Genomic DNA, 27,219 nt, shown 5'->3' with positions numbered 1-27,219 from the left:
TGACAGAGAGCTTACAAGAACTGGAATCTCAACACACGTGTTAAAAGAGCTCTCATGAAAAGAAAACTAAACAAATAAAGCTAAAGAATTCCTGTAATCTCATCACATGTGTTAAAAGAGCTCTAATAAAAAGAAACCTAAACAATTAAAGCTAAAGATGTAGCCCAACTGGCAAAGTGAGATGGGGCCAATGCTTCAATTTGGGTGCTCTCACTGAATAAGGAAAAACAAATATATTAGGGAAGTGCCTGCCAAATCCCACCTCTATAGGTGTATTTAGAATATGACACTTCTTTTAATTGCTCCTTGTCTTATTCCCAAAAAGTTCTTTAAGATTGGGGTATAAAAGAGTTTTCAAAAAATAATTTTAAAGTAACATTTCATTATGTCATTATCAAAGGGGGATCATTGTCAGGCACAGTTTTCGAATATAAATGTGAAATGACACTATTACCTTCATTAGAAGAAAAAAAATTATATCATCATAATTGTTGTTGTTGCTGTTATTAGTATAATAATTATTATTTTAGTTAGTATGATGATGAAGTAAATGTCTCATTGATCTCTCGCATACCAAATGTTTGATAGAATCCTCAAGGGGTCAAGTTTGATTAATATTCTTTCTAGTTCAACACTTAGGACCACTCTTCAGCATTTTCCATTACAAAACATGAAAAAGAACTCTGATCCAACTTAACAGGTGACAATTGTGTTCAGACCAATGTATTGGTATATCCACCACTTGCTTGAATCCAAAATATGAGGCCCCGCAACGGGCCAGACTTATGGGTATCACTAATTAAATTCAGATTAACGAATCAGTTTTAAACTTCTGCAGCTGCTGAAAAAATAAAGTGAAATGTGAAGCATAGGGACCAAACTAGTGAACCAAGTTAAATATGGTACCCATTTACCTGATCCGTTTTGCATAGTTTGTAGATCAATGCCTTCCAATAAATTGATTTGAAAGAGCTCTTGAACTTGGCTGGTTAGTTGGATAAAGGAAGATTCTTAACACTTCCTATTCTTGTTTTTCTCGAGCTTGGGAAGCATCTTCACTTTCACATGGAGTAGATTGGCTGCTAATACTGGCTTTGGCCTCTGCAAGGAAAGCAGAGTCTGGTTCATGTCTATCTGAAGGCTCTTTCATTGCCATGCAAATGTAGAATGCTATGACCATATTGACGGATATGACAGCAAGGAATCCACTAAGCAATGTTTGTGAATAGGACGATAATTGAGTTGAACCTGCCACAAAAGAACGAAGCTTGCTTAGAAAAAGCAGGGGGAGGGGGGGCAGTTCAATCACTGGTAAAGTAGAGCAACAGATCTGTAGTCTATAGACTACAAATATAGAATGAATCTTAAAAGTTTTAGAGACCTCCTACCCTAGTCAAAAGGATGTGACAAAGTTAAAATAGTAGGTACATATTGGGGTATTAAAAAAAAAAAGAATTATCCGGTATCATAACATCCACGACTAGAGCTGAATGGAAAAAAGGATTCATGTAGCCAACCCCATTTAGTTGGGGGCTGAGGTGAGACGAGTTGAGTTAGGTCCAGTATCATCCACATTACTCTGTTCCCATATGAACAACTCAGATGCCACTATACTGCTGCTAATAGCATCAATATGTCAAGGCACCAAAATATTGGCCAATTAGATCCATTAATGAAATTTCATTGAGCCAGATATGCCTGATAAAGGAAGTTCCCTCAGATGTTCCAGTATGGTAATCAACTCTCAAGTCATTCCCGGAAAAACACCTGTGATAACTGATAAATTTATATACACTTTATATGCAGATATTTCTAGATATTAATCTATCTCATTCAAGTCTCGAGACTATAAATCATTCATAAAATGTAATTTATATTAAGAAAAAGAGGAGGATATCTGCTTTTGTTGGACTCTAAGTTCTTTGCTGGTTCAAGAATCAGTAGATTTCTCTCTCCTATGTGTCCTAACATTGATTGGCAAATTTTTGTTCTCTCCTGTGTCCTAATGTTGACTGGCAAATTTTTTATATTTATGAGTTTTTGTTAGAGAATGAATTCCTAAGCAGCTACTTTTAAATTGGACTAAACCTGCCTCAAGTAAATTTAAACAAAAATTCAGGTAGCGTATAAGGCCTGATTTGGTATGATTTCTGTTTCAATTTCGGGGGGTGATTTCTGTTTCGGAAATTGTTTGGTTTGATTTTTGCACCGTATTTCAGTGAAATAGAAATCAAGTGGAATAGAAAATCTGAAACAGCTGAGGAGGTGTTTCAGAATTTCTATTTCATTTGATTTCACTCTTGCTTTTTAATGAGCAAATGGTTAATTTGATGGGCAAAGTAGTAATTTCCTGTTAAAAATAAAACACTACCCTTCTTATTCTAATTGTTTCACCACCACCACCACCACCACCCCATAGCCACCACCACCACCTCCACCGCCACCACTTCCACGCCATCACCAACCGCCACCACTACCACACCACTATCCCCACCACCAACACCACCCTTCCCAAAGAAATATAGTGAATCTATTCTCAAAATTGAATTCCAAATGGACTTTTTTTATTCTTGCAATATTTCATATTGATACAACCAAAACAATTTCAATTTTTTGACAAAAAATCTATTTGTTGACTATTTCATGAAATCAATTCGAAATTGAAATAGAAATCATACCAAATCTGGCCAAGTCAGGGCAAACCCAGCCCAAGTAGAGAGGTTGGAGCAATTCATAAAGAAACAGCAAACTATTGGTTGGCTCTGCATCACTCTGGTTTCAGCACTAACAGTATTACTGAACTGAGAACCTTCAATCATGGTCTAAAACTTTGACCGGATCTGGGATATTTTGTATGATTCCAACTTCATTGTTAATATCTCTCCACTGGTCAGTGGGATCAGCTTTGGTCTCTATGGTATCTATGGCTGGAAACATTTCAGCTCCTACGAGCTGTGAATGCTAGAGCACAGAAAGATTATGATAGTCTAGCATCCAAGGAAGAATCAACTCCCTTTTCTTGATGACTGTCTTCTTTTACCAAGTATGTCTTAGTGGTTTTGTGGGTTGGTACTATTTGTACAGAGATTCTTGGTTCAGCCTCAACACCTCCCCCTCCCATTTTAGATTATCATCCTTCCACTTGTCTAATAAAATTTATGCAGCATGTGTAAGGCCATGAACCATGGAAGAACTTTTTCCTCTCTCATGAAAAAGCCAGAGCCACTGGATTTGGAGACTCGAGAACTGTCATAAACTTTCACCTAGTTAATTTTCAAGATTAAGCTCAAGGCTATACAGAATAGAGCCCTTTCACTTACAATCCTATAATACTACAATTTTCAGAGGAAGGTTAATAGCTGCAACTAGTGTTTGGAAAAAGAATGAGCTCAGGTTAGATTGGTTGACCTGTCATCTTTATGATTACTGAAACACCCAGACATCCTTTTCATCTGAAACTGTTGACCGTGATCATAACAAACTAAGCAATTGAACTCCTAACAATTCAAGCATTTCACAGATTTGTAAAACCAGGCTGTCGAACTCTGAGCAATTGGGGCTATTTTGTGCTTGGAGCCCCAAAATAAATTTTAAATGACTAAACTGAACCATATTCAAAAGAGAGCACAGCCTATAACCCTTTTTTTTTTTTTCCTCGTTCACTTTATTTTTCTTTCGCTAAACAGAAACCTTTTAATTCATGACCAAACAAGAGGAAACTAAGTGGAAATTAAAACAAAACAAACTGAATCAAGGGTTTTCTATCTGTTTGGTACTTTGATCCACCAATGAAAAGAATATTAAAGAAGGTATGTAGAACTAGAGAGGGGTGGACCAATGCAAGATACAAGCTATTGATATGCAATGGCGATGTAAGTGTGAGTAGCAATCTCAAATTCGAGTCACAGAAGCAAGGAGAAAGTTTTTGTGGGATGCAGGGAGTAGTAATGAGTACCACTATCTACCACTTAATTATAAAAGCCTGACATGAGGACATGATACCAATATGTATATAGGACAAATTGAATGAATTAACATTTAAGAATGTGGAGGAAGCAGCTTCTCCATGTTCTTTCCGTTTTGGATGGTCAAATTATGTCAGCCAGACTACCAGCTTGGTAAAACAAAAACTACTATGCAGAATTCATGATTGATCAATAATTATAATCTGAAGTTTATAAGTTGTCTGTATTTACGTAAATTGGCCCATGCGTTCTAAGGAGAAAGCTTTTGTGGGATGCAGGGAGTAGTAATGAGTACCACCATCTACCACTTAATTGTAAAAGCCTGACATGAGGACACGATACCAATATGTATATAGGACAAATTGAATGAATTAACATTTAAGAATGTGAAGGAAGCAGCTTCTCTGTGTTCTTTCCGTTTTGGGTGGTCAAATTATGTCAGCCAGACTACCAGCTTGGTAAAACAAAAACTACTACGCAGAATTCATGCTTGCTCAATAATTATAATCTGAAGTTTATAAGTTGTATGTATTTACATAAATCGGATCTGTGCTTTCTGAGGAGAAAGTTTTTGTGGGATGCAGGGAGTAGTAATGAGTACCACTATCTACCACTTAATTATGAAAGCCTGACATGTAACGCAGAACCAGGGGGGTCTGCTATGGTGGGCTTCACAGAGAGAACAGTAGAAGAATTAGAAGAAAGGAGGGGAGAGGGAAGAGGGAAATCACGTTCATACACACACTCTCAAAGAGCTTCACAAATAACTTCCATTAATCAAATCTGCAAATCTGTTACTCTCCAACAATTACAATGAATAAATAGAGAATAGTCTTGCATAGGAATAGAAACCTAACTAGAATAGAAACAACCCAAAATGGAAACTACTAAAATAGACCATATCTAAGAAAAGGAAACTACCTAATAAGCTCCTATGTAATCTACTCATGAAATAAAACAAATATTGCATCCTAACTAAACTACCAGCCCTTGCCAGACCAGAAAACCGGTTTAGGACCAGTCCTTGGTTTGGGCTTCCAAAGTGGGTCATGCCGGTCCAGCCAGGCTAAGGCAATTGCATCAACATGAGGACACGATACCAATACGTATATAGGACAAATTGAATGAATTAACATTTAAGAATATGGAGGAAGCAGCTTCTCTGTGTTCTTTCCATTTTGGGGGGTCAAATTATGTAAGCCAGACTACCAGCTTGGTAAAACAAAAACTACTATGCAGAATTCATGATTGATCAATAATTATAATCTGAAGTTTATAAGTTGTTTGTATTTACATAAATTGGATCCGTGCTTTCTACAGCAAGCTAAAATTGTCATCATCAAGACAGGAAAAAGTAATCAGATGATTCCACAACATATCAACATTTGGACTTCATCCATAATGAACAGAACAATAAAATCTACATGCTTTTCGCTGGGCATGGCATATTTCTGAACTAAGCACCTAAGCCTTGTCTGTTCTAGGTCCATAAATAAGTGGCTGTTAAAATGATGGGCCTAAAAAATACTAATTTTAATTGGTACTACACTGATTCAGCATTTTTATTTTATTATCCCCATCGTCCAAAAGAATATTTGACAATATTACTTCTGTATCTTTGCTAAAATGCAAAGCCTTATTATCTGAATTAGATTTCTGATTTTTTTATAACATACATGATAATGACAACAATGAAGGTGAAGTCTTTCTAGAACACAGGTTTGGAAAATGTCTTGTATTCATCAACAAATGGGTTTGACAATGTGGAATAGACGGATTAAAGCATCTACTTTCAGATCTATCTAGACGATGGTTAGGACGGATACCTCACACTTACAAAAACATTACTTTTAAAGATGATAACGTACTTGGATTGCAACATATGAGTAATCGACCACTATAAAAGACAGCTCAACACTTTTGTAGCATTAAATAAACACATAAGAAGATATCTTAAAAGAGTTAAGATTCCTGTTAGATACCGTGATTGCTAGAAGTAGGTTCAGGAAGCACAAAAAACAACCAAGGAGATGAAACAAGCATAGATACAAATCTTTCCAGAAATCTACCGAAGTAAGCTTACCAGGAAACATTTGATGGTTAAAACCATATAAAATTGTGATTGGAGCCACCCACATAAACAATGATGCAACGAAAAATTTCTTTACTACTCCGGCCATTATAATTTCCAATCTGCAGACAAATAAAAAGCAGCATTGTCACACAGATTGTTGTGCTAAAAGGTGAATCCGTCTTTAACAGATCACTTCACATTGCATTACCGCAACAATGGGAGGTTATATATATATAGAAAGAGAGAGAGAGAGAGAGCAACAAAATGGCCAGTTCACCAATTGATCCAAGACCTTTGGCAACATCTGCTGGGCACAACCGGTAAAAGCCAGGCATCAAAACTAAATGTCATTTTTAATATATTTAAAGAGCGCCAGAGAAGTACTTTTTTTAAATTTTGATAGGTTTGAAACTTTACACCATCCATATTCATTACACCAACATGGCATGAGATTACAATGACAAATTAGTTATTGCTAGCAAAATTTACAGATTTCTACAGGCAATCAAGTTCTTATTAGTGGGCTTGTTGCTGAAAGAAAATTACATAATTCAAAATAAATACAAACCAGATATTCATTAATAGGAGTTGCTCTAGTTGATTGAGTCTCCTGCTTAGTTCAGACAGTAACCCCCCCTAATGTAAACCAGTCTGTAGGCCTGAATAGTGTAGCAGAAACTAATTCACAGTAGGTTTTAGAACATACCAGATTTAGTACAAATTTTATAACTGAAAACATACAGCTCAACTCCAATCTTACCTTATTCTATCAGCAGATTCAGCCTACACAGTTTGAGCTAAATCTGATAACAGAATATGAGTTTCAGATGAATTCTAGTGCTACTAGGATTTCAGGTAGCAGGTCTAGAACTCTTTAAGAATCAATAAGAAATTTCCAGAACTAAGAACAGAATTTTAGAAAGCAATGTAACAGAATCTCAAACGTCAGTTTAGAGTCAAAACAAATATATATATATATATATATATAAATAAGTAGCTTGCATGCTATTGCAATCAGAAGATAATTGGACTTTAAAAAAAAATTAGATGTGCCATATGGTATAAAGGAGGATAGCATGCATGAAATCCAACTAGGCCCCACTTGATATCCACCAGGCAAACTACTGAATCCACAGCAGTAACTAATGAATCCAAAACAGCATAGTTTTAGGAAAACTGAAAAATAAATTTTATAAATTCGAGTATGAGGCCATGGGCCACTACATCTATATAAAAAATACAAGAAACTGACTCTCTAACACTCCTTCCTATTGACTTGGAATTCAAATTACTACTTGGATTTGACACTTCTACTCAAACTAGGACTTTAAAAACAGAACAAAAATTTAAAATGAAATTTGGACTCAAATTCCTAATTATTCTAGGACTTGACTATGCTAACTTCTAACATAAGCCCTTTTCTGTGATTTTCCTGCATTACTACCCTTCCACCTCTTTCTGTTTTTTTTTGGGTGTGGGGGGAGTGGGTTACAGCTTGAATGACCTAAAAGAAAATTGTTTCCAAAGAACCCTATAAGCTTATGGATTATCATTACTTCGGGTATTGTAAATTTTCTAATCTTAACCAAGGATGGGATTTGGAAAGCCAAGGTGTAATAGCGCAAATAAATTTAACAATCTTAAATTGCCAAGTCAAATATTCAGAAACAAAATACAGTAAAGCTTCGAGATAACCATGATGATACACAAGAGGAGGTCGGAAAGATTACCTGAGGAGCTTAATTAAAATTGCCAAGCTTCCTCAAAAAGACCCCACCAAGAATCGATTTCTAAGGCCCTACCTTTGCCACTGGTCTCTCTGTGTTAGTTCTGCAACTCGTACCTTCGCCATTCCCCTATAGAGGGTCCATTTTAGTGAAAATACAATGTGGCAGTGGTCAGTGGGGATGTTACTGAAAGTAAAAAGTACCTACTTTTCTTCAATCTAAGTATTAGTTATTAATTGGTGCAGAAGAAGATAACTGCAGCGCTGCCATTCAACTTTCTAGTTTCTACCGTTTAAGGCTATCTTCGAAATGGTTTCTATTTCTGTTTCTGTACTATTTTTGAGAAATCATTTCTGATAATAATTAATGGGCCAGAAGTAGAAATCGTTCAGTTATTACTAGACACAATAGATTCTAGAATGAGAAATAGGTTTTGTATGCCTATTTGTAGAAAAAATTACGTAACCCTGATTTATTGAAGTTATTTCTTTTTTAGAAATCCATCTGTAGCATATTTGAGAAAATGGGCTCATAGAATACAGATTAAGACCTACTACAAAGTACAACTAGCAGGCCCCACCAGGTTGTCAAAGTGCCCAAAATATGTGCAGTGTGTTTAAAAAAACGGGTGTATCCATTGCACGAGGCTCCCGCCACTGTGGGTCTAGGGAGGGTCATAATTTACGCAGCCTTACCCCCGCTTCACGGAGAGACTGTTTGTAGAGACTCGAACCCGTGACCACTTGGTCACAATGGAGCAACCTTACCGTTGAACCAGTGTGCATGGGTTAAAGTATCGACCACTACATCTCCTTTTTTTACAAAAATGAACTGTCTCGAATTGTATTGACCGATACAGGCCAATACGATACGATACGACCGATACGTATCAATTCCATCGATACGTCCAATAAAGGGTTCAGTGGGTGGTTTAGTACGTATCGATATGTATCAGTCGATACTACTCGATACATACCGATACATACCGATACGCACCGATACATACCGATACGTACCGATACCATCGATACATTGCATAAAAAAGCCATTTTCACTCACAGATTCGATACAATTCCTAATCTAACGAAAAAATGAAGGAAAACTCTCAACCAAGAGTCTAAAATCTTGCATTTAATCTTGGTTTTTCACACTTTTAAACTAAAAAACGAATGAAGGAGCGCTACAACATCATCCTTTGCATCATCCAATACTCTTCATGGCTATAGACGATTACAACATGTGAGAAACTTCATCTTTTATAACAATTTCAATTTAATGCACTTGTTTGGTTATACATTATTCACCATTTTAGGTTTTATGCATGACATTTATTATATATTGCTTATTTATATTGTTTTTTGTTCCAAAAGTGTATTTCCATGTGTATCTTGACCATTTCTATGCGTATTTGTATTGTTCGATACGTATCTCCAAAACAATACGATATGATACGTCTCTTAAAATCACCCGACCGATACGATACCCGATACTGATACTTTAAACCTTGCCAGTGTGTATGTGTTGTGAAAAAAAAATGAGTTCAATTCAAATGATAGTATATCCATAATAGTCTCTAGGGAGAGGGATGGGTATGGTAGTGGTATTTTGTAAGCTACCACCCCATGTGTCTATCTCTCTCTTCCCCCCCCCCCCCCCCTTTTTGAAATGATTCCCTCATCCCTCAAAGGGAGGAAGATAGAGATAGACACACAGGTGCTAGCTTACAGTACACCACTAGCATACCCAGCCTTTTCCCTAGTCTTTAATAAAGACATACCAAACCGTTACACGAAAAATAAAAGTGTAATAGACACATTTGATTATCCTCAATCCTTATATGAATCCTCAATCTGATCTGCATATGCTTCTAATATGCTTCCCACTGCAGTTGCTGCAAACCACCTACCACATTTGTGATGTTCACAACTTCACCGTCGTCGCTATCACTATCGCCATCTTCACTTTCATAAATCACCAGCTGGTACAGTTTGCGTGTTGAGGGCACATATGTAGGATTAGAACCATAGTTTTCAAGGCGTCGCCATGGCGTCCTAGAGGTTTTCAAGGGTCAAGGCGAGCAGTCGCCTTATGGAAAGGCGTTATGTAATTATTTTATTATTTTTTTTATTTTATTCTATTTCCTATATTTGTATTGGTTTTGTGTATATGATTTTCATACAGTGTGATACACCAAATCATTTAAAAACAAAACAAATAAAAATATGTAGAATTTTATTCCATTTCTTAGATTTTCATAGGCTTGTATACATTATTTGTGTACATTGTGTTACATACAATCACCTAAAGCAAACAAAATCGAAAGAAACTCTCGACTTCGTGCTCCAGAGACTCCTACTCCTGCTTCTGCTCAGCGACTCCAATGCCTTTGACGATGATGAATCATGACCACGAACTCTGCTCCGGTGAGGGACTGCAACCTCGAATCTTCTCCCAGTAAGTTTCTTTTCTTCTATGTTCCATTTTCTTCTTCTTCCTCTTCTTCTTCTTCTTCTTCTTCTTTAAAGGAGAAAATAAAAAGCTCAACCTCCTGCTCCAGCGATGCCAGCTCTTGTTTAGCAACTCTAGCACCATTTCCTACGGTGATGATGAATCAAGACCACGAACCCTACTCCGGTGACAGACTGCAACCTCGAATCCTTGCTGCGATGTTCTATTTTTTTTTCTGGTGACTGTTCTGTTACTCGATTCTGTTACCTGATTCCTTTTTTATTTTTATTTTTTAAAATCTTCTTCTTCTTCTTTTTCCCCTTTCCCTGCGACACTTCTCTGAAGAAGGAATCAGGTAACAAAATCAAAGGAACTGGATCGTCTTCTTCTTCCCCTTTCCCTGCGACACTTTTCTGAAGTATTCTTTGTTCATCTTTCGATTGTCAACTGTTTGTTGCAAACTTGATTGTGTTGGTTCCCTTTTCCCTGCTACACTTCTCTGAAGACAATCAGTATCTCTAGATTTTTCAGAAACAAAGGCATATGCCCTATCAAAATTTCTGAAACTTTCAATGTTCTTGCTCTGTTGCATTTTTTTCTTCTCCTTTTTCTTCTCATATTTCCTCTTCTTCTATGTTGGTGGCAGTAGTGGTGGCTGCTGGTGGTGTGGCCGGTGGCTGTAATTCTGTGGTATGTGATTTTGTTATTCTAATCAAATTGTGCAACTGTTAGTATAAGTCATGTAATTTTATCATTTTGTGATTATATGATTATGTAATCTGAGATTATTTGATTTTTTGTTTCACTTATTTTGTAATATTGTGATTATACGATTATGTAATTCCTTGATTGTTGACTTAATTTTAATCTTTTATGGATGGATTGTTGACTTCATTGTAATGAGTCTAATGAATTGTATAATTTTTAATGTCCTATTTTTGCTAAATAAAATGGTTATATAAAAAAAAAAGAACACTTGAACGCCTTGTTCGCCGTGGGGACGCCCTATCGCCAAGGCGCTTAGGAAGGCCCTCAAACGCCTTGCCAACTTGATAACTATGATTAAAACATGTCTATACCACATTTTATGCAAGGGGAGCATTTCATAACTACCTGGAGGTGGTTTTCCTATCCACTTGAACAAACAAGCTTTCCTAGTGGAAGTACCCAAATTGACCTGATGTAAGCAAGTCCATTTCTAGTGCAATGTGAGACCCAAAGCCTTCATTTTGGTTGGTACTCTCTGTGCCACCACACCACTGTAACTTTCACACAATCTGGTTCTTTGTCTTCAATTTGGTTGGTAGTCTTCGCATTACAATGGTTGGTCTGCTCTTGGCCTGTTGTCATTTGGGTATTAATAGATTATTACAAGTTTGACCTCATAAGTCAATCAGAGTGTTCACAAACCTGTCTAATGCAACATTTGTTGACACGTGAGAAATCTAGGACAGGCTGTAGAGGATCCTATGAGCAACCTCAAAAGAGGACTTGGGTGAGAAGCATTCCAATTCCAGCTGCATTCAGATCCCAAAAGTCGAGAAGCATCCAACTCCCATGGATGAGACGAAGGCCGGCCAGCTTTGGAATCTCAAACCACCAATGTTCCTACAGATAGCATAGATTTGTACCATTTATCCACCTTAAACTCCAAGTAATCAACCACCATGCTTCCTTATCATCTGCCATGTGATATAAAACTGCAAAGTCACACTTCAAGAGTGAACCCCCATACCATGAATCCTCCATTGTTCTCCCCAGATCGAATGAAAGCCAGTGCAATAGAGCAGGAGCAACCTACCCATGATTGCTAGTCCTATTAAAAGCCCCAGTCCATGGGTACCCAAACACTTTTCTGTGTAGGTTTCCATGCTATAGAGAAGAAGAAACAGTTCTATGAAGCTCAAGGTCTCTTGGATTTCTCAGCCTCTCTCTCCTTCATGATGTCATTTTAGATGATGGATCTGCTGGTGGTGGGTTTTAGAAGATGGAAGAGAAGAACTCAATCTGCTAGGGAAGAAGGGGAGATTAGGGACTGTTCTGGGACTGTGAACAGTAATCGTGAATAGTGATCTGCGGAGAGAAAAGAGAGCGGAGAGAGGGAAGGGAAAGGAGATCACAACCACACTTTCAAAAAACAAATTCTATTCCATAATCACATTGTGGAGGCTGTTAGCCTTTACAATCATTTTTGGGTTGGAAGAATTTTTTATTTTTTTACTAATTTTTTTTTTTTTTGGGGTGGGGGTGGGGGAGTGATTGGTATTTGTTAAATTGTTAAACAGTCTTAAACATAGTAAATTCGGGAATGGCAATAAAACTGGTACAGACACGTAGAATGTGCAATAGGCTCCATATTGCTTGATATTACATTGACCTCTGTCCATTAACCCTGAAATTGGTTCTATCCCATCTCTATTTGAACTTAAATCTCATTAAAAGGTCAGTCCCCAATCCAACACCCCCCCCCCCCCACTTGAACTGAAATCCCAATATGATAAGAAGCAGTGGAACTAACCCAGTCAATTCCATTCAAACATCAAGCGTTACACATCTATCTCATGCAATTGGTCCACAATTAATGCCACAACAATCATTCAAAAAAAGATAAAAAAAAAAAAACGAAAAATAATAGAAAGCACACGATACCTTCACAGCAAGATAAGAAAGGACCCTGATGCTTTCCTAAAACCTGAAACGAAAAGGGAAGATAATAAGGAAAAAAGATAACATGAAAAAGAAATCTCTCAACTTTCAAGCACGAGAAGAATGTTAGCTGAGCTTGCCGGTTGGGCAAATATAGCCCCTCTCAACCCTCACAGTCGTCTTCAATTCTTCCCATTGGCCCATCATACAAAGAAAGGATTCCTAAACCCCAAGTAACAAAAAAACAAACATTTGCCAAAATTGGCCGGATTCCATGGTCATTCGGCAGCTGTTTGGAGATCCAAACTCCAAAAAATTACCAGAGAGGGAAAGAGAATAATGGAAGGAAGAAAAACAGAAAAGGTAAACGTACCTGAAAAGACTGAAACTCTAAGGCTGCCTTTACGCCCTTCAGTCGCCAGTGAGTAGTCGATATATTTTTGAGAACAGAGACGACACTCGATTGAGAACTCGCCGGCCGCCGCTGCACTCGATCGGATGGTCAGGCGGAGAAGAAAAAGAAAGGGTCAGAGGGATACAGTTGTAAAACCAGGAAAACTGAAAATCTGGAGCTGTTCTTCGGTTTCCGCAGTCAATAGACTCAAAATTTGGGAACTCGTCGGCCGCCACGGCACGAGTGTGGGACGTTAACAGACTTCAGACTTCACTTCAGATGGAGAATCTGAGCTGTTCTTCGGGTTCCGCCGGATGGTTTGGATATTTTTTTTTTTTTTCGGTTTCCGTAGTCAATAACCTGTATTTTTTTTTTTTTTTTTGGTAAACATATAAAAGCAACGTATTTATTTTTTCGGGCAAATTTCATAGACACACCACCCCTAAGTATATGAAATATCCCGGCCATACCAAACTTTGGTAAAATATCACAGAGTACCTTTACTTTATGTTTTTATTTTAACTTAGTCCACTCCGTTAGGTCTGTGCAGTTAAGTTATTGTTAATTCTTTTATAATGATGAAATTACTCTTATCACAGGGTGAACTTACCATAATACCTTTAAGGTTAAAACCCCAAATACAAACCATTCTCTTCATCGTTGGAGACCTGCTACTCAAAGGGAGGTGACTTGCAATCAAGATTTCTTCTCCATGTTCTCAGAGGGAGGCAATTTGCAATCAAGATTTCTTTGCCCATCAGGCGACCTACAATCAATAAAATTGCAGGTATGATCCAAAACCCTCGTCTACCACTCTTTAACCATCCAAGCCTCCGATTCATTCTCCATCATTCTCACTTTACCCGTCAATCTTCTCCTTCTTCCGAAACTGATCTGGCTCATAATCCATCCCTTTGTTGCCCCCCCCCCCCCCTTTCTCTCTCTTTCTGTGAGATTTTTTTGATTTTATGATTTAGTAGGTTTGATTAACTGATGGAAAGAGAGGGCTTGTACTCTCAGATAGTGGTTATTGAATGTGGAGAGGGAGACGACAAGCACTTGCATCAACAGGGGTTTATTTGGCAAAAAACAGCTCTCTATTCCACCACTGATCGAAGAGAGACCAAGAGAGATGGGGACTTGGTGATCTCAGAGACGACACGCTGCGACGGATTACCAGAGCTACTCGAATCTCTCCTTCCGTCGAGCCCGCATTACAATTCCGCCGCGAACACGTATTTGGGCGTAGCAGTTTCGTGACCACAGCTCATATCTCTGGATCGAAACACCAAATTGGGATCAAATGTAACAAAGACTTGTCCCCTTGAGACGGAGAAGGTGATGGTCGCCGACAGGTGGAGGTCATGCAGGCAGAGAACATCTCACTAAGAAGAGCCGTAGAGGAGGGGGAGGGGTGTCGGAGATAGGAAAAGGAAAGGGATAGGGAGATGCAACTGGTAACGGTCGCCGGAGCCGGAGCAGGTGATGGTCGTCCAAGCATCCAGTTCATAGTTTTTTTATTTAAATAACTTAGGGGTAAAATGTATATTTCACCTTTGGGTAGTAACTATGCTTAACATCAGGGGGAAGGTTGCCATTTTGACTAAGTTTGGCAAGTCCGTGACATATTGAATACTTAGAGGGGGGGTCCGTGATATTTACTTTTTTTTTTATGAAAGAGAGTGAATTTTCTATTAAGTAGTAAAAGATGTACAACTATCATCTATCCAAGCTACATTAGTAAGTAGAGTTTGTTGAGCTAAGGACTTAAGCCAACACAATGGAGAAAGGCCAGGAATATGTTTGAACAAAATGCCAGAACAACGATCCAAAATCTGCAAAAAGTATTCCAAAACTTCTATAGGCCAAGGAGAAAGGGATGGAATTGGAAGAAGTCCAAGTAGCACCTTGTTAGAGCACCAAACTTCTTTCAATTTCAAACCTCTCGATTTACATAGATCAAAACCATTGAGAATAGTTAACAGTTCTGGTTCCAACTCATGGTGACTTTTAACTCTTCCTGCATTTAACAAAATGAAATTCCCATCTAACAAGATGCCAAGGGTCCATCCAGAACAACCTATGTCCTTGGGATCAAGCCCTGCGCAAACCAAAACAGGAAAGGCCAAAGTAGGTAAATGAAGCTTATGATGAACATGCATATCATGATTATTAGACAGTACAACAATGGGCTTAATGGAGGGGGGGGCAATATTAAGGTCTTGCATCCAAAGTTCAATCCTCTTTAAAACACTCAGAGGATTGGATTTAACAGAGTAGAAAATAAAATTGTTCCTAGAGATCCAAATAAAATAATAAGTTAAAATTAAAAAAAAAAAATGATTGTGAAGAAGGATACACACAATGGTTTCTCTTCCCTCTCTCCTCTGGCGTTCCTTTTCCCCATGATTTTATTCTCTTTCCATTTCTTTTTCTCTTTCTTCTTTTAATTCTAACCTCTTTCCCTCTTTAACTCCCCCGGTTTGGTAGGTGCCTTTGGGCCTCCTCGGTTTGCATGGACACCTTGCATTTTCTACCTTTACATGGTCCATCATCTAATCGCTTCTTCTCCCTTTATTTACCCTCTCAAGCCCTTTCGTTCCTTTTGTTTTCTCCTGTTATGTCTTCTTCCCTGCATCTTGCTTTTTCTTTACATGTCTTTGGTGCTTTGATGCTCTTTCTGCTTCTGTCATTTTTGCTTTAATGTGGCTGAGTCCCTCCCCAGGGTCCCCCATCTCTGTGTGCCTTCCCCTAGTGCTTCCTCGTGGTGCTGCTCTCACTTTTTGCTAGTTTTGTTTTGTTTTTGTCTTGTGACTTGGCTTTCTTCTATTTGTCTGCCCCTGTGGTTGTGCTTCATGCTTCGACGTGGTTCCAGCTCTTGTTCGTCCTCCTCGCAGTCCAAGTCGTCTTCAGTAGGCACTGGGGGGTTGCCGGTCCCATTGCTCTGGTCTTGGTGGCACTTTCTCTCACAGTAGCCATCGGCCCTTTGCTGTATGGAGTGCGCCTAAAAAACCCCCTTGGAACTTCCACCAAGTTCCTCTGGTATTTGCAGGAATGCTGCTGAACTGAGTTTTAAAGCTTCACTGGCTCTTCATGGGTATCTGATCGGCCCTTCCCAGCCTGCCTGTGATCTAATTTGCAGCACCTTGTCTTCTTCCTAGGAATCTTTGGGTTTGGTGTTCATATATTGTTTTGGAGATGGTAGTTTTACAGCTGAATTCGAATCGCCTATTCATCACAACAAAGTTCTCTCTTTGGCTCCCTAGTGGTGTGCCTTGCAATTAGTTCATCTTGTTAAACACCCCCTTGATGATGTTCACTTCAAAAAAGAAAGGGAATCTCTACCTATTTGGGTCCATGTTAAATCCATCCCCATTGACTGTTTTTCGATTGGAGCTGTGAAGCATGTTGTGTCCTATTTAGGATCGGTTCTGGAGTATCAACCTAATTCTGTTGATCTCGGATTACCCTTGGACACTGTCCGAGTCAAGGTCCATGTTAAGAAAAATCGGTCTGTTTGTTTTTTTTTCTTCCAAAATCAGGAATTCTCATGGCGTGGTGTCCCCTGTGGAGCTTAAAATGAACTGTATTCTATTTGTTTTAAATGTGGCCGATTCACTCATACTATCAATACTTGCCCTCTGATTAATGACACACCTGCCCGGTTGGTCTCTGGAGATTTTTATAAGCATGTTTTGACACTGCCACTTTTGGTCAACTGCCCTCTAATTCGGTTCCAAGACAAGCAGGCACCCTCTGATGGCCATGTTGATTCACCTTTCTCCACGGCATTGGACTGCTTTGGCCCATGCTCGCCTGAGGATCTGGAGGTTGACAGTGAGAATTTACAAGACCACCCTCTGGCGGATTTGCAACCGGATGATTTTGAGGTGTTGTTGGCACCTATGGAGTGTGAAAATTCTACTCCCATTCCTCCAACCACTCAGATTCCCATTGTTGCATCAGAGGAGGAAGAAGACAGTGAAGACAAATTTATTGCTGCATTGTTTAAGGATATTACTGCCCCTTCTATTATTCCCCCCATTGGCCCATCGATTCCTGAAATACCAGAGGCACCACCCTCGGTTCCGAATGTGTCTGGACCTAGCCACACTGATATTGGGCATTCTTTTGCACCACCCACTCCTGCACCTTCCCTTGTGCCTTTGGTTCAGATGGAATTTACCCAACCTCAACACCTCCAACACCTCGACTGCCTCCCACGACTGCTACTTCCCCCAGGCACATACCATTTTTGTACACCAGCATTTTTACAGCCCTACTCCCAACCCTGTTCCACCCCCGGTAGTTCTCCCACCCCCAGCATCTACTACTGACGACTTGGATGGCTTTCTTGGGAGCTTTGTACCACACCCATTGCCAAAGAAACGAAAATTCCTAGCCTCCTCCTAGACTTCAACTGACTTAGAGTTTGACTCCTTCAGAACATATCTTGCCCACCTTCTCACCTCTTACCAGCAGCCCTCTGATCTTTTCTCTCTCATTCATGACTGGATGGTGGACCAAACTGTGGACTCGGCTAGGGGCATTTGTTCTATCCAGACTGCTGCTTCTGAGGGTGATCTTCGTGATTCTGAAGAGGAACCAACGGCACCAGATTCAAATCGGGTATCACATCCTTTCTTTATCCCCTGCTTTTACAAATTTTTTTTTCAGTTTATTTTATGGTTATGCTCAGCCTTGTGTTGTGCTGGTGGGATTTGAATCGTCGTTATTCTTCTCGCTCTTTCCATCCTCGCAAACCCTCTTTTATATGTATGTTCTTCTCTATTATCACTTTGTATTTATTTTTGTGATTTCTTGATTTTTGCATGCTTGCTTCTGTTCTATTTTTGTGGATTCCTAACCTATATTTGTGGCTTCTTGGTTTATTCCTTTTCTTTTCTATAGTGAAGCTATTTCTTGGAATGCCAGAGGGATCCACGGTTCCCTTACCCAAAAAAGTTTACTACTACACCTAAAAAAATTTAGACTTAATATTGTTTTTCTTTGCGAAACCAAATGTGTTGATCATGCATCTTTTAAATTTCCTGCACTGTTGAAAGATTATGTTTCTGCTGCTTACATTGATAGTGATGGGATTAAAGGTAGGAAAGGTGGTTTATGGGTTCTTGTCACCCCGAATACTGTGGTCACGGATTTGTCTATACATCGTTACTTCATCACCTTTAAATATGTGGATCCATGCTTGGGTGCTGTTTGGATTGTCTGCTTATATGCCCCCTGCATTATTCTATGCGTTGTGATTGTTGGGATGACCTTTATCAGTTTGCATCTCTGATATCTGGTTCACTTTTGATTGTGGGGGATTTCAATGAAGTCCTTTACCCTAAGACAAAACTTGGTGGGTCTCATTTCTATCTCTCCCCTGCTGCAAGTAGACTTAAATTGGTGATAGACGATTTTTCATTGGAAAACTTGAAAATCCGTGGATCTTGCTTCACATGGTCCAACAAACAAAAACCACCAGGACTAATACGGGAATGTCTTGATAGGGTGCTGGCTAACCAGGATTGGTTAAACACTTTCCCAAATGCCAGTCTTTTGAAACTTTCGTCGGTGGGTTCGAACCATAATCCCTTAATTCTCCAATCACTTGCCCCTAGACCCTCCTATAAAAAGCTCTTCCATTTCCAGGAGGCCTGGACACACCATCCTGCCTTCTCTGATTTCTGCCATTCTACTTGGAGATCCTTGGACTCCGACCCTCTTCACTTAAAACTACACAACCTGGCTAAATCTCTTCAAACCTGGAACAGATCTGTGTTTGGCCATATTGATATAGTGAAACAAAATCTCATGGAGGCATTTTTTACCGGGGAGGACAAGGAGGTCCCCATTCATTAAGACCTCCATATGATTTCTAAGAAACTTCAATGGGTTTTTGATCTAGAAGTGTTTTGTCTACAAAAAATCAAGACATATGTACATTAAGGATGGGGACAGGAACACCAGGTTTAATCACACGGTTTCAAGAACCAACCTGCGCCGAAGAAGGATTGATTTTTTGGTCGCTGATGATGGTACTAAATTAGAGGATCCCAAGCATATCACTCAGGCCTTCGCCTCGCATCTGAAATAGATTTTCACTACCACTTCCCCACTGGATCCTACCTTTGTGGAATGTCTCTTTTCCCCAATCCTCTCCTCCAGTGCCAAGGCTTCACTTTGTGCATTACCATGCTTGGACGAGGTAAGACAGGTGGCTTTCTCCATAGGGCCATGGAAAGCGCCAGGTATGGATGGATTTTAAGTATGTTTTTTCCACAAATTCTGGGATCTTGTAGCTAATGATATTTTTTCTTTTGTGCATCAGTTCTTTTCATTGGCTACTCTTCCTTCTGGGGTTACTCACACACTAATTTGTGTAATTCCTAAATCGGACTCTGCTTGTAAAGTTACTGATTTTCGTCCTATAAGTCTTTGTAATGTGTCTTATAAAATTTTAAAATTTTAGCCAAGCTCATTGCCAATAGTCTCAAGGTTTATATCCCTGAGTTTATCTCTCCTTATCAAGCTGCTTTTTTGCCTAGACAACAAATCTCAGACAATATTATCATCGCCCAGGAAATTTTCAGGTATCTACATCACAAAAAAGGAAAGGGTGGTTTTGTAGCCATTAAGTTGGACCTGTCTAAGGCTTATGACATATTAGAATGGTCTTTTGTTAAGGCCGTTTTTTATTTTTTGGGCTTTGGCGATGATTGGGACTGTCTTATCAATGCTCTAATTACCACCACCTCTTTCTCTATAAAATTGGATGGCAACCCCTTTGACTTCTTTCATGCCTCTAGGGGAATTCGCTAAGACCGTCCCTTAAGCCCTTACCTTTTTATTGTGATTATGGAGGTCCTTTCTAGACTTCTCGATGCTTATAAGGACCTTAATCTTTTTCATGGTATTAAGATTACTAGGTCTGCTCCTGAAATATCTCATCTTCTTTTTGCGGATGATACTTTAATTTTTTGTAGGGCCACAGCTGAAGATCTCCGCACTATCAAAACAATTTTAGATCTTTTTTCTAACCTTTCTGGACAGGAAATTAACTATGGGAAGAGTGGACTCTGCTTTAGCAGAAATGTAACTCTTGCTGAGCGCCAGTCTTTATGTTCAGTCATCGGAATCAAGGAAATGGCACGAGATGCCACTTATCTGGGGGTCAACCTTTTTCACTCTAAATCCAAAACTAAGGACTTGACCAACTTAGTATCTCGGGTAAATACTAAACTTGCTAGTTGGAAATCTAACTTTTTGTCTTATGCAGGTCGCCGGGTCATGATTCAGTCAGTTCTGACTTCTATTCCAACCTACCTCATGTCATGCTTCTCCTTACCGCTTAAAATTTACAAATCACTCTACTCGATATGCATAAGATTTTGGATAGGGAGCTCAACCTCTTCCAAGAAGCCATCACCGATTGCTTGGGACAAGATCTGTCTTCCCACCAAGTTTGGTGGACTAAGCATTCGCAAAGTGTCAGTCACTAATTTTGCCCTAATCCGCAAGCTTGCTTGGCGATTAATTTCACAACCCAATACTCTTTGGGCCCGTATTCTCAAAGCAAAGTACTTTCCTACCAAATCTATCTTCAATCCCCAAGTCCTGACAAAGCGAGGATCGTGGACATGGAACCGCATTGCCAGTATGCTTCCTACCTCGAAGAAAATCTCCTTGTGCTTAATAGGTAATGGCCACAATTCCTTCTTCTGGGATGACCCATGGATTCCCAATATTCAATTGTGTTCTTTATCATCTTTTTTTAATCCAACTCGGAGGAACGAAAAGGTTAGTTATTTCTACACTAACTCTCAATGGGATAATGCTTTACTTACTTCGGTTGTTCCCTACTAGTTTCTACCAAAAATAACTAACATTCCTTTATCAGTTGCTGATGATTGTTGGCAATGTATCCTTGCTAAGGATGGCCGATTCTCCACGCACCGAGCCTCTCGCTTTTTGATGCTTAATACCTCTCCCGCACTTTTCAATTCAAAGTTTACCAAATTGTAGCGATTTTTTTGGAAATTGCCAATACACCCTAGGTTTAAAATATTCTTTTGGCGTGTTTTACATGCAGGTATCCCTACTCGCGAGATCATAGCGAAGTGGAGTCTAGTCAACTCCCGTTGTTTAATGTGCGGGAATGCTATAGAATCGATTTGACATATACTCTTGGCATGCAGTTGGGCTAAGCACATTTGGGCTACGGGCCCTTTGGGTTTGAGAACTGAACACTTGTCTTATCCTTCTATAGAAGTTTTTTGCTCTTCTTTTCTTTCTCAAAGTAATCTTAGACACCAATCCCTCACCTGGGTTTTTTTCTGTATTCATTATAACTTGCTATTTTATCTAGGAATCAAGAAATAGGGTTGTTGTAGGGAAGGCTAAGGCTGATCCTATTAAAACATTGACTCAAATCAATACCTAGATTACTGATCTCAGGCTTAATTCCCCTTCCCCTAATGATATTACTACAGACACATTTATGGCTGCTGATATACCGGTTTCTATTACTGCTTTAACTTTACCTTACACTGATGATCCTATGTTGATTTGTGCAGAGGACTCTACCACCCAGGCATAGACTCCTCGGGTTGGGCTTTTTGTGTAGTGTTTCAAGGCCAGTTAGTCGTAGCTCATGCAAGTTTTTTGACGGCGTATTTTGAGTTGGAGCTGGCAGCAACTGCTTTACTTTTTGGTTTATAGCATACTTCACACAGGGGGATTAAGATCAAGGAAGGCTGGATTTCAACAAAGGAGCTTCTTCAGCATCTCCCACAACCATCCACATGCCCATGGCCGTGGGAGATGGTGCCTTTGTTGATTGATCTTAATGGATATCCCCAAGACAATGCACCTCTTTTTGTAATTAAGGACAGTTCTATCTTGTTTTGGTTAACTAACTTTACTAGGAAGGCAGTGCAATACCATCAGCTCTTTATGTATGGCCCTGATGTGTAAACAGTTTGTTTATCCTTTAATTTATAAAGTTTTCTTTTTCTATAAAAAAAAAAATTAAAATAAAAATAGAAAAAAACCAAACGAGAGAAGGTTTATCAAGCTTGCCATCAAGCTTGCGATTGAGAAAAGTAGAAATGCAGAATTGTCTAAGAGATGGGAAAGAGATGAATTTTGTCCTCAGACCCAAAGGACCAGCTGCCTAGATATGTTTGACCCAATCACAAGATAGCAGTAAATGCCAGAGGGTCTCAATAAAAGTGCCAAAGAAAGCACAAGTTCGATCGATCTGAGTTCATTTTGAATTAGAATCATTAACTAGAATCCTTACATTTAATACACGCCAGAAAAAAATTTTAAATTTCGAATGGAGATTGAGTTTCCAAAAAAATTTCCACCAAGCGGTTAAAGACAAATCAAAGCAAGAGGAGTTAGAAATGAAATTAGCCACTTTTTTAGTGAGAAAACGTCCATCTCTAGTTAGAGTACACCAAGAATCTGAAGACTTAGAACAAGGGATGTGAATGACATGGGATAGATAAGAGGGGACTGAGGCCCTCAGAAGGCCCAAATTCCAGCAATTGTTAGAGATAAACAAATTGACCCTTTCGGGAAGGTCCTCTGAGAAGCCTCAGGTTTAAGGGAGAAGAAAGGTATAGAGGGGATCCATGGGTTAGGCAAAAAAAAAGTGTCCTTACCATTACCAATTTTTCTAAAGCAAAGTATTTATGATGTATAATATGTTTTAAATATAATATGCGTGAATCCGCAATTTTTTCAGTATGTATGTTTTATTGGTTTTTTACATAAAAATACATTTTTTTTATGCAAAAATTACACCCCTACCCTATAGTTTATAATATGTTATAAATAGATCCAGGCCGTTAACATAAGTAAGGACTTTCTTTACCCTAAATTACCCATGGGTGCATGTAACATTACCTTTTTACCCTTATTGCAACTACCCATTTGCTTCTTCCTCCTAACTTCAAATCGTCGGCAATGAAAACTTAACCTACAACTTGCAAAACCTACACACTCCTTTTCTCCCACAAATTGTTTTTCCGATTTAGTATTTTTTTGTTGGGAAGTAGTTTTCTGTTCGGGACTGTGGCCTACGCCAGCACTCCCATGTGTCTATCTCTCTCCTCCTTAAAACAAGGGGGTAGATGTGTCTTTTCAAATAGGGAGGAGAGAGATAGACTCATGGGAGTGTTGGCATAGGCCACACTCCCGGCGGACAGAGAACTTTCTCCCTTTTTTGTTTCATCCGCTTCTACAATTCCCAAAAACCCTGGAGATCCCATCTCTCTCTTTCTTCACAATTCACATAATTTGACTCTGCAAACATTCCATTTCTCTCAATACTAACCGCTGAGGGTTTTATAATGGAGTTTTTGTTGCTACAAAGTTCAGATCTGATTTTTTTGACTTGAAAATTGGGCAAAATTTTTCAGAACTGATTTTTAAAAAGGATGAAACTATCAGCTTAGAAGTTAGAACAACTAATTACAATGTCATATACTTGTTACCATTCTCATTGACATAGAGGATACAATTTGTTTAACTAAAAATAACATGAAAAGGAAACTTTCCATATAAAATCAAGGGGAAAGTGTGCCTAATGGAACCCACTCTATTGTATGGGCATTAGATTGTGTCAGCCTAGTATGGGATAGGTTAAAGGGTTTGATTTAACGTGTTCCAGCTTCAGAGTTTTTGGCGTATCGATCAAGTACCTAATATTTGGTATCAGAACTAGGCACCACGTCATGGGTTCGAGTCACAGAAAGGGCTATCTAGAGTAGAGTGAAAGCCGTCAAGAAATGGCTGTTTGCCGCCAGACAAAAACCCTGGAGCAAAATAGAACCGCTTGAAAAGGGTTACCTACCAACAGAGTGAAAGCTGCCTAGAGTAATAACCAAAGCCGCCGAAGACAATGGCTGCAGAAGCGTGGTGGTCTATTATGTGCATAATGGGACCCACTCTAGTATATAAGTGCTAGATTAGACCAGCCTAGTATGGATAGGTTAAAGAGCTTGATTTAACACGTTCCATCAGCTTCAGAGCTTTTGACATATCAGTCAAATACCTAACATTATTTGTACATGAAAGATTTTCCCATCAAATCCATGAAAAAGAAAGGGGTGGGATAGGGGTTTTTATGTCATTTCAAATAGTTTAATATCGATCATGAACATGCACTAATGTCACTTCAAATAGTTTAATATTGATCATGAACATGCACAACCATGCATGAAAACTTTTGCCTAATATCAATGTTCCTTGAAATGTTTCCTTCTGACAAACAGGAATGAGGGGGGAATAGATATATTTAAAAGAAAATGAACTTTTTGTAATTATTATGGTAGACCCAGATATAAATCATACAAAAATGATATAAATCATACAAAAAATGATATTGTACCCCCAAATGATTTCTTTCCTCCCCAAATAAAAGGAAATTGGTAGAAAATTAAAATAATCTTTATAACCAGATTTGGAAAATTGTTGAGTTGGATCATCATAGCTATTAACTATTAATGAATATTTTTCTTTTTCCTTTTTAAATCATTTCATTTCCAATCATATGGAACCTTCATTTACTTTTACCTGAAAAAAAAACAGATCTAAAATTGTTTTTATCAAATAAAAGACAACCAAAAAGAAAACAGCAATGATATAGGAATAATATTGTTCTCTCTAACGATTTGAGATTTTTTTTTCTTTCGTATCATAACAAGCTGATGAATATCAAGAAAACAAAAATTTATTTCCTTTATCTCAACCCTTATTTTATGGGTTTACCCTGTGGACAATCCTAATTGCCATGCCCAGAGAGATTCTTTATGGTCAAAACCCAAAGAAAGTTTCAAATTGCAACCCATGAACAGTGCACATAGTTTTATCCAAAAAGAGAACATTGAATATTGCGGAACTTTTTGAAATGCAATTAACATAAATATAAATTAGGGCAAAGGCCGTACATACTGACGGTGTGTATACAACACTCACACTCTCTCATCCTAACACTCCTTGATATGTGATAACACCTCTGTATACGAACCATGAGACGTCCCCTCCCATGCTCCCATTGGCTGAGCATGGGGATTCCATTACACGGCGACAGCATGTAGATTCCCTCTCCTATAAGTTAACAGTAAAAATCTGGTTTACCAATATCCAAAATTGATGCATTCTCTTGCAAAACAAGAGCAACAGATTTATCTTCAGAAATGATAAACATGAAGGTGCAGAGAAGCATAAATAGCTATATGCATGAAAATCCTGTGGCTTAAAAATCGACTCCCAGACAGATCGGAAGACAACAATTCAAGAACATCTCCAGGTCTGTAGAAGTCCTCAGCCTTCACAAGTTGAGTATTGGTCATACAATTAACCCAGATAATGAGTACTTCCATTTGTCTTCGTTTCTCACCAAGCTTTCACATGGCAACACCGTGAAACCTAAGCCTTCCACAATCAAGTTCTTTGCTTCTTTTTCCTCCCATTCATTCTTCCATTGGTGATTGAATTCACATTTTCATTCTTTAAAACTTCACCATTATCGCTGACATCCATCACATGCTCAAGAGGCTGCGCTGGTTTCTTTCTTGATGTTTTCTGGTTCTGCACACTGCAGTTTACAAATATTAAGACAACAATTTATCAAAAAGCAATGATTACCCATCATTGGAATGAAGACACCCAGATATCATCATATTTGAAAAGATCAGCAGAAGGTTGACTTTGTGTTTGGAGCTCCACAACCTTCTTTTCTCTAAATGTTACCAGAGTAAAGCTCTGACATGAATTGTACAAGTCATCCAGGTGGACAGAATATATTGAGAAAAGAAAGCACTTTAATTAGTTATTAGCTCAAACTTAATGAAAAGAAACTATGAACAGTATACATCCAGAAATCCCACTTTTCGGTTAATAATAATAACTTTATTTTTCAATTTCAACTAAGGGGAAAAATGAATATTTGCATAAAACAGAATATGAACCGTTGAAGTGCACATTGACTGCATTTTCTTTGCTTGGTCATAAATCCTTTATAAGATATTTCAATCCACTTAAACTCTGTTTTCTAGAAACTCTCCAACATATTGTACGAGGGGCGAAAAAAAAAGAGAGTAAAGTTTCAACAGACAAAATGATAATAATGAAAGAATAAAGAACAGATTCTGATGACAATGGGAAGTTGGGTACTTGTATGTCGGACCACAACAATGGACTACCAACATGGACGAACACAGTTTGACAGGTGTGAACTAGGAGAAAAGAGAGAGAACTATATCCAATCTATTGTTCAAAACAATACTTTGTACCCCATATAAGTTTAAATTTCAAAACATTCACCATACTTCTACCAATTGTTCAATTCAACCCATTACCTACCTATAGTCCCAACAGCCTACTCAAGTTCTGCAACCCACCTAAATCTCATGAGCCTACTCATGGAATATTCCAAATTGATAATTCCATATGGAACAGAACAGTAGGGTGGATTAATACAACATAGGAAAGAAAACGTTGCCTGGTGAATGATACCTTATCTTTTCTTCAAGACCATGCCTTGGGAAAGATTTTCTCATAATGCTCGTATAGTATTGAGTAAAAGGTGTATTTCCACTACACTTCTCAAGCTGCAGAGTAAACAGTCGGAAAATAAGACATAATATTCAGAACATCCCACTTAAAAGTTGAGCAGAATGAATTAAATCCAACCTGAAGAAATGATTGCACCAATTCCTCGTCTTTTGGTGAAAATGCAACCTCATTTCTTTTCTTTTGCACATATTCAACGTTCTGCTCAACCTGCATCACCAGAAAATGGGGTCCTTCAAATGGTAAGTTTCAGAAATCAGTAGATGTAGATAATCAATGAAGCGGGGCTGCATGCATATTTCCTAGCCATCTGCAGTCTAAAACATGTTCAGACATTCAAATTCTCAAACCTTTGGGATTTTCTCATTATCC

At 38.6% G+C, this 27,219-nt stretch overlaps 2 protein-coding genes across 4 annotated transcripts in view; both read right to left on the bottom strand.

The window, feature by feature from the left end:
- The window catches only part of LOC122641868 (nucleolar complex protein 2 homolog), a 102,687-nt gene that overhangs the window by 33,744 nt on the left and 41,724 nt on the right, over nucleotides 1–27,219 (bottom strand). The window contains exons 11-15 of one of the 3 annotated variants that reach the window (XM_043835186.1): nucleotides 26,968–27,057; nucleotides 26,791–26,885; nucleotides 25,751–25,870; nucleotides 23,273–23,280; nucleotides 11,865–12,145 (exon numbers count right to left, since the gene is read on the bottom strand). In XM_043835186.1, coding sequence (XP_043691121.1) covers nucleotides 12,087–12,145; nucleotides 23,273–23,280; nucleotides 25,751–25,870; nucleotides 26,791–26,885; nucleotides 26,968–27,057 — 372 coding nt within the window. In that variant the 3' untranslated portion in view covers nucleotides 11,865–12,086. Of the gene's footprint in view, nucleotides 1–11,864; nucleotides 12,146–23,272; nucleotides 23,281–25,428; nucleotides 25,871–26,790; nucleotides 26,886–26,967; nucleotides 27,058–27,219 lie in introns of those variants that run through there. The other 2 variants (XM_043835187.1, XM_043835188.1) reach the window with 2 other exon arrangements.
- Nucleotides 852–24,223, bottom strand: LOC122641870. Its single transcript, XM_043835190.1, has 4 exons — nucleotides 24,220–24,223; nucleotides 17,463–17,471; nucleotides 6,049–6,158; nucleotides 852–1,248 (listed from the first exon to the last, which is right to left on the bottom strand). Exons 3-4 carry the CDS (start codon nucleotides 6,143–6,145, stop codon nucleotides 1,022–1,024), a joined length of 324 nt encoding a protein of 107 aa, XP_043691125.1. The 5' UTR covers nucleotides 6,146–6,158; nucleotides 17,463–17,471; nucleotides 24,220–24,223; the 3' UTR covers nucleotides 852–1,021.

Source organism: Telopea speciosissima, chromosome 10 (genome assembly GCF_018873765.1).
Source record: "Telopea speciosissima isolate NSW1024214 ecotype Mountain lineage chromosome 10, Tspe_v1, whole genome shotgun sequence".
Lineage (NCBI taxonomy): Eukaryota > Viridiplantae > Streptophyta > Magnoliopsida > Proteales > Proteaceae > Telopea > Telopea speciosissima.
This window is presented reverse-complemented; position numbering and strand designations above follow the sequence as displayed.

Bases quoted from the DNA above. Each gene is read 5' to 3' on its own strand.
- LOC122641870 (XM_043835190.1), bottom strand. From the start codon at position 6,145: ATGGCCGGAGTAGTAAAGAAATTTTTCGTTGCATCATTGTTTATGTGG. The intron at 1,249-6,048 runs GTAAGCTTACTT...CTTTTGTGGCAG, and splicing joins TAACCATCAAATGTTTCCTG to GTTCAACTCAATTATCGTCC.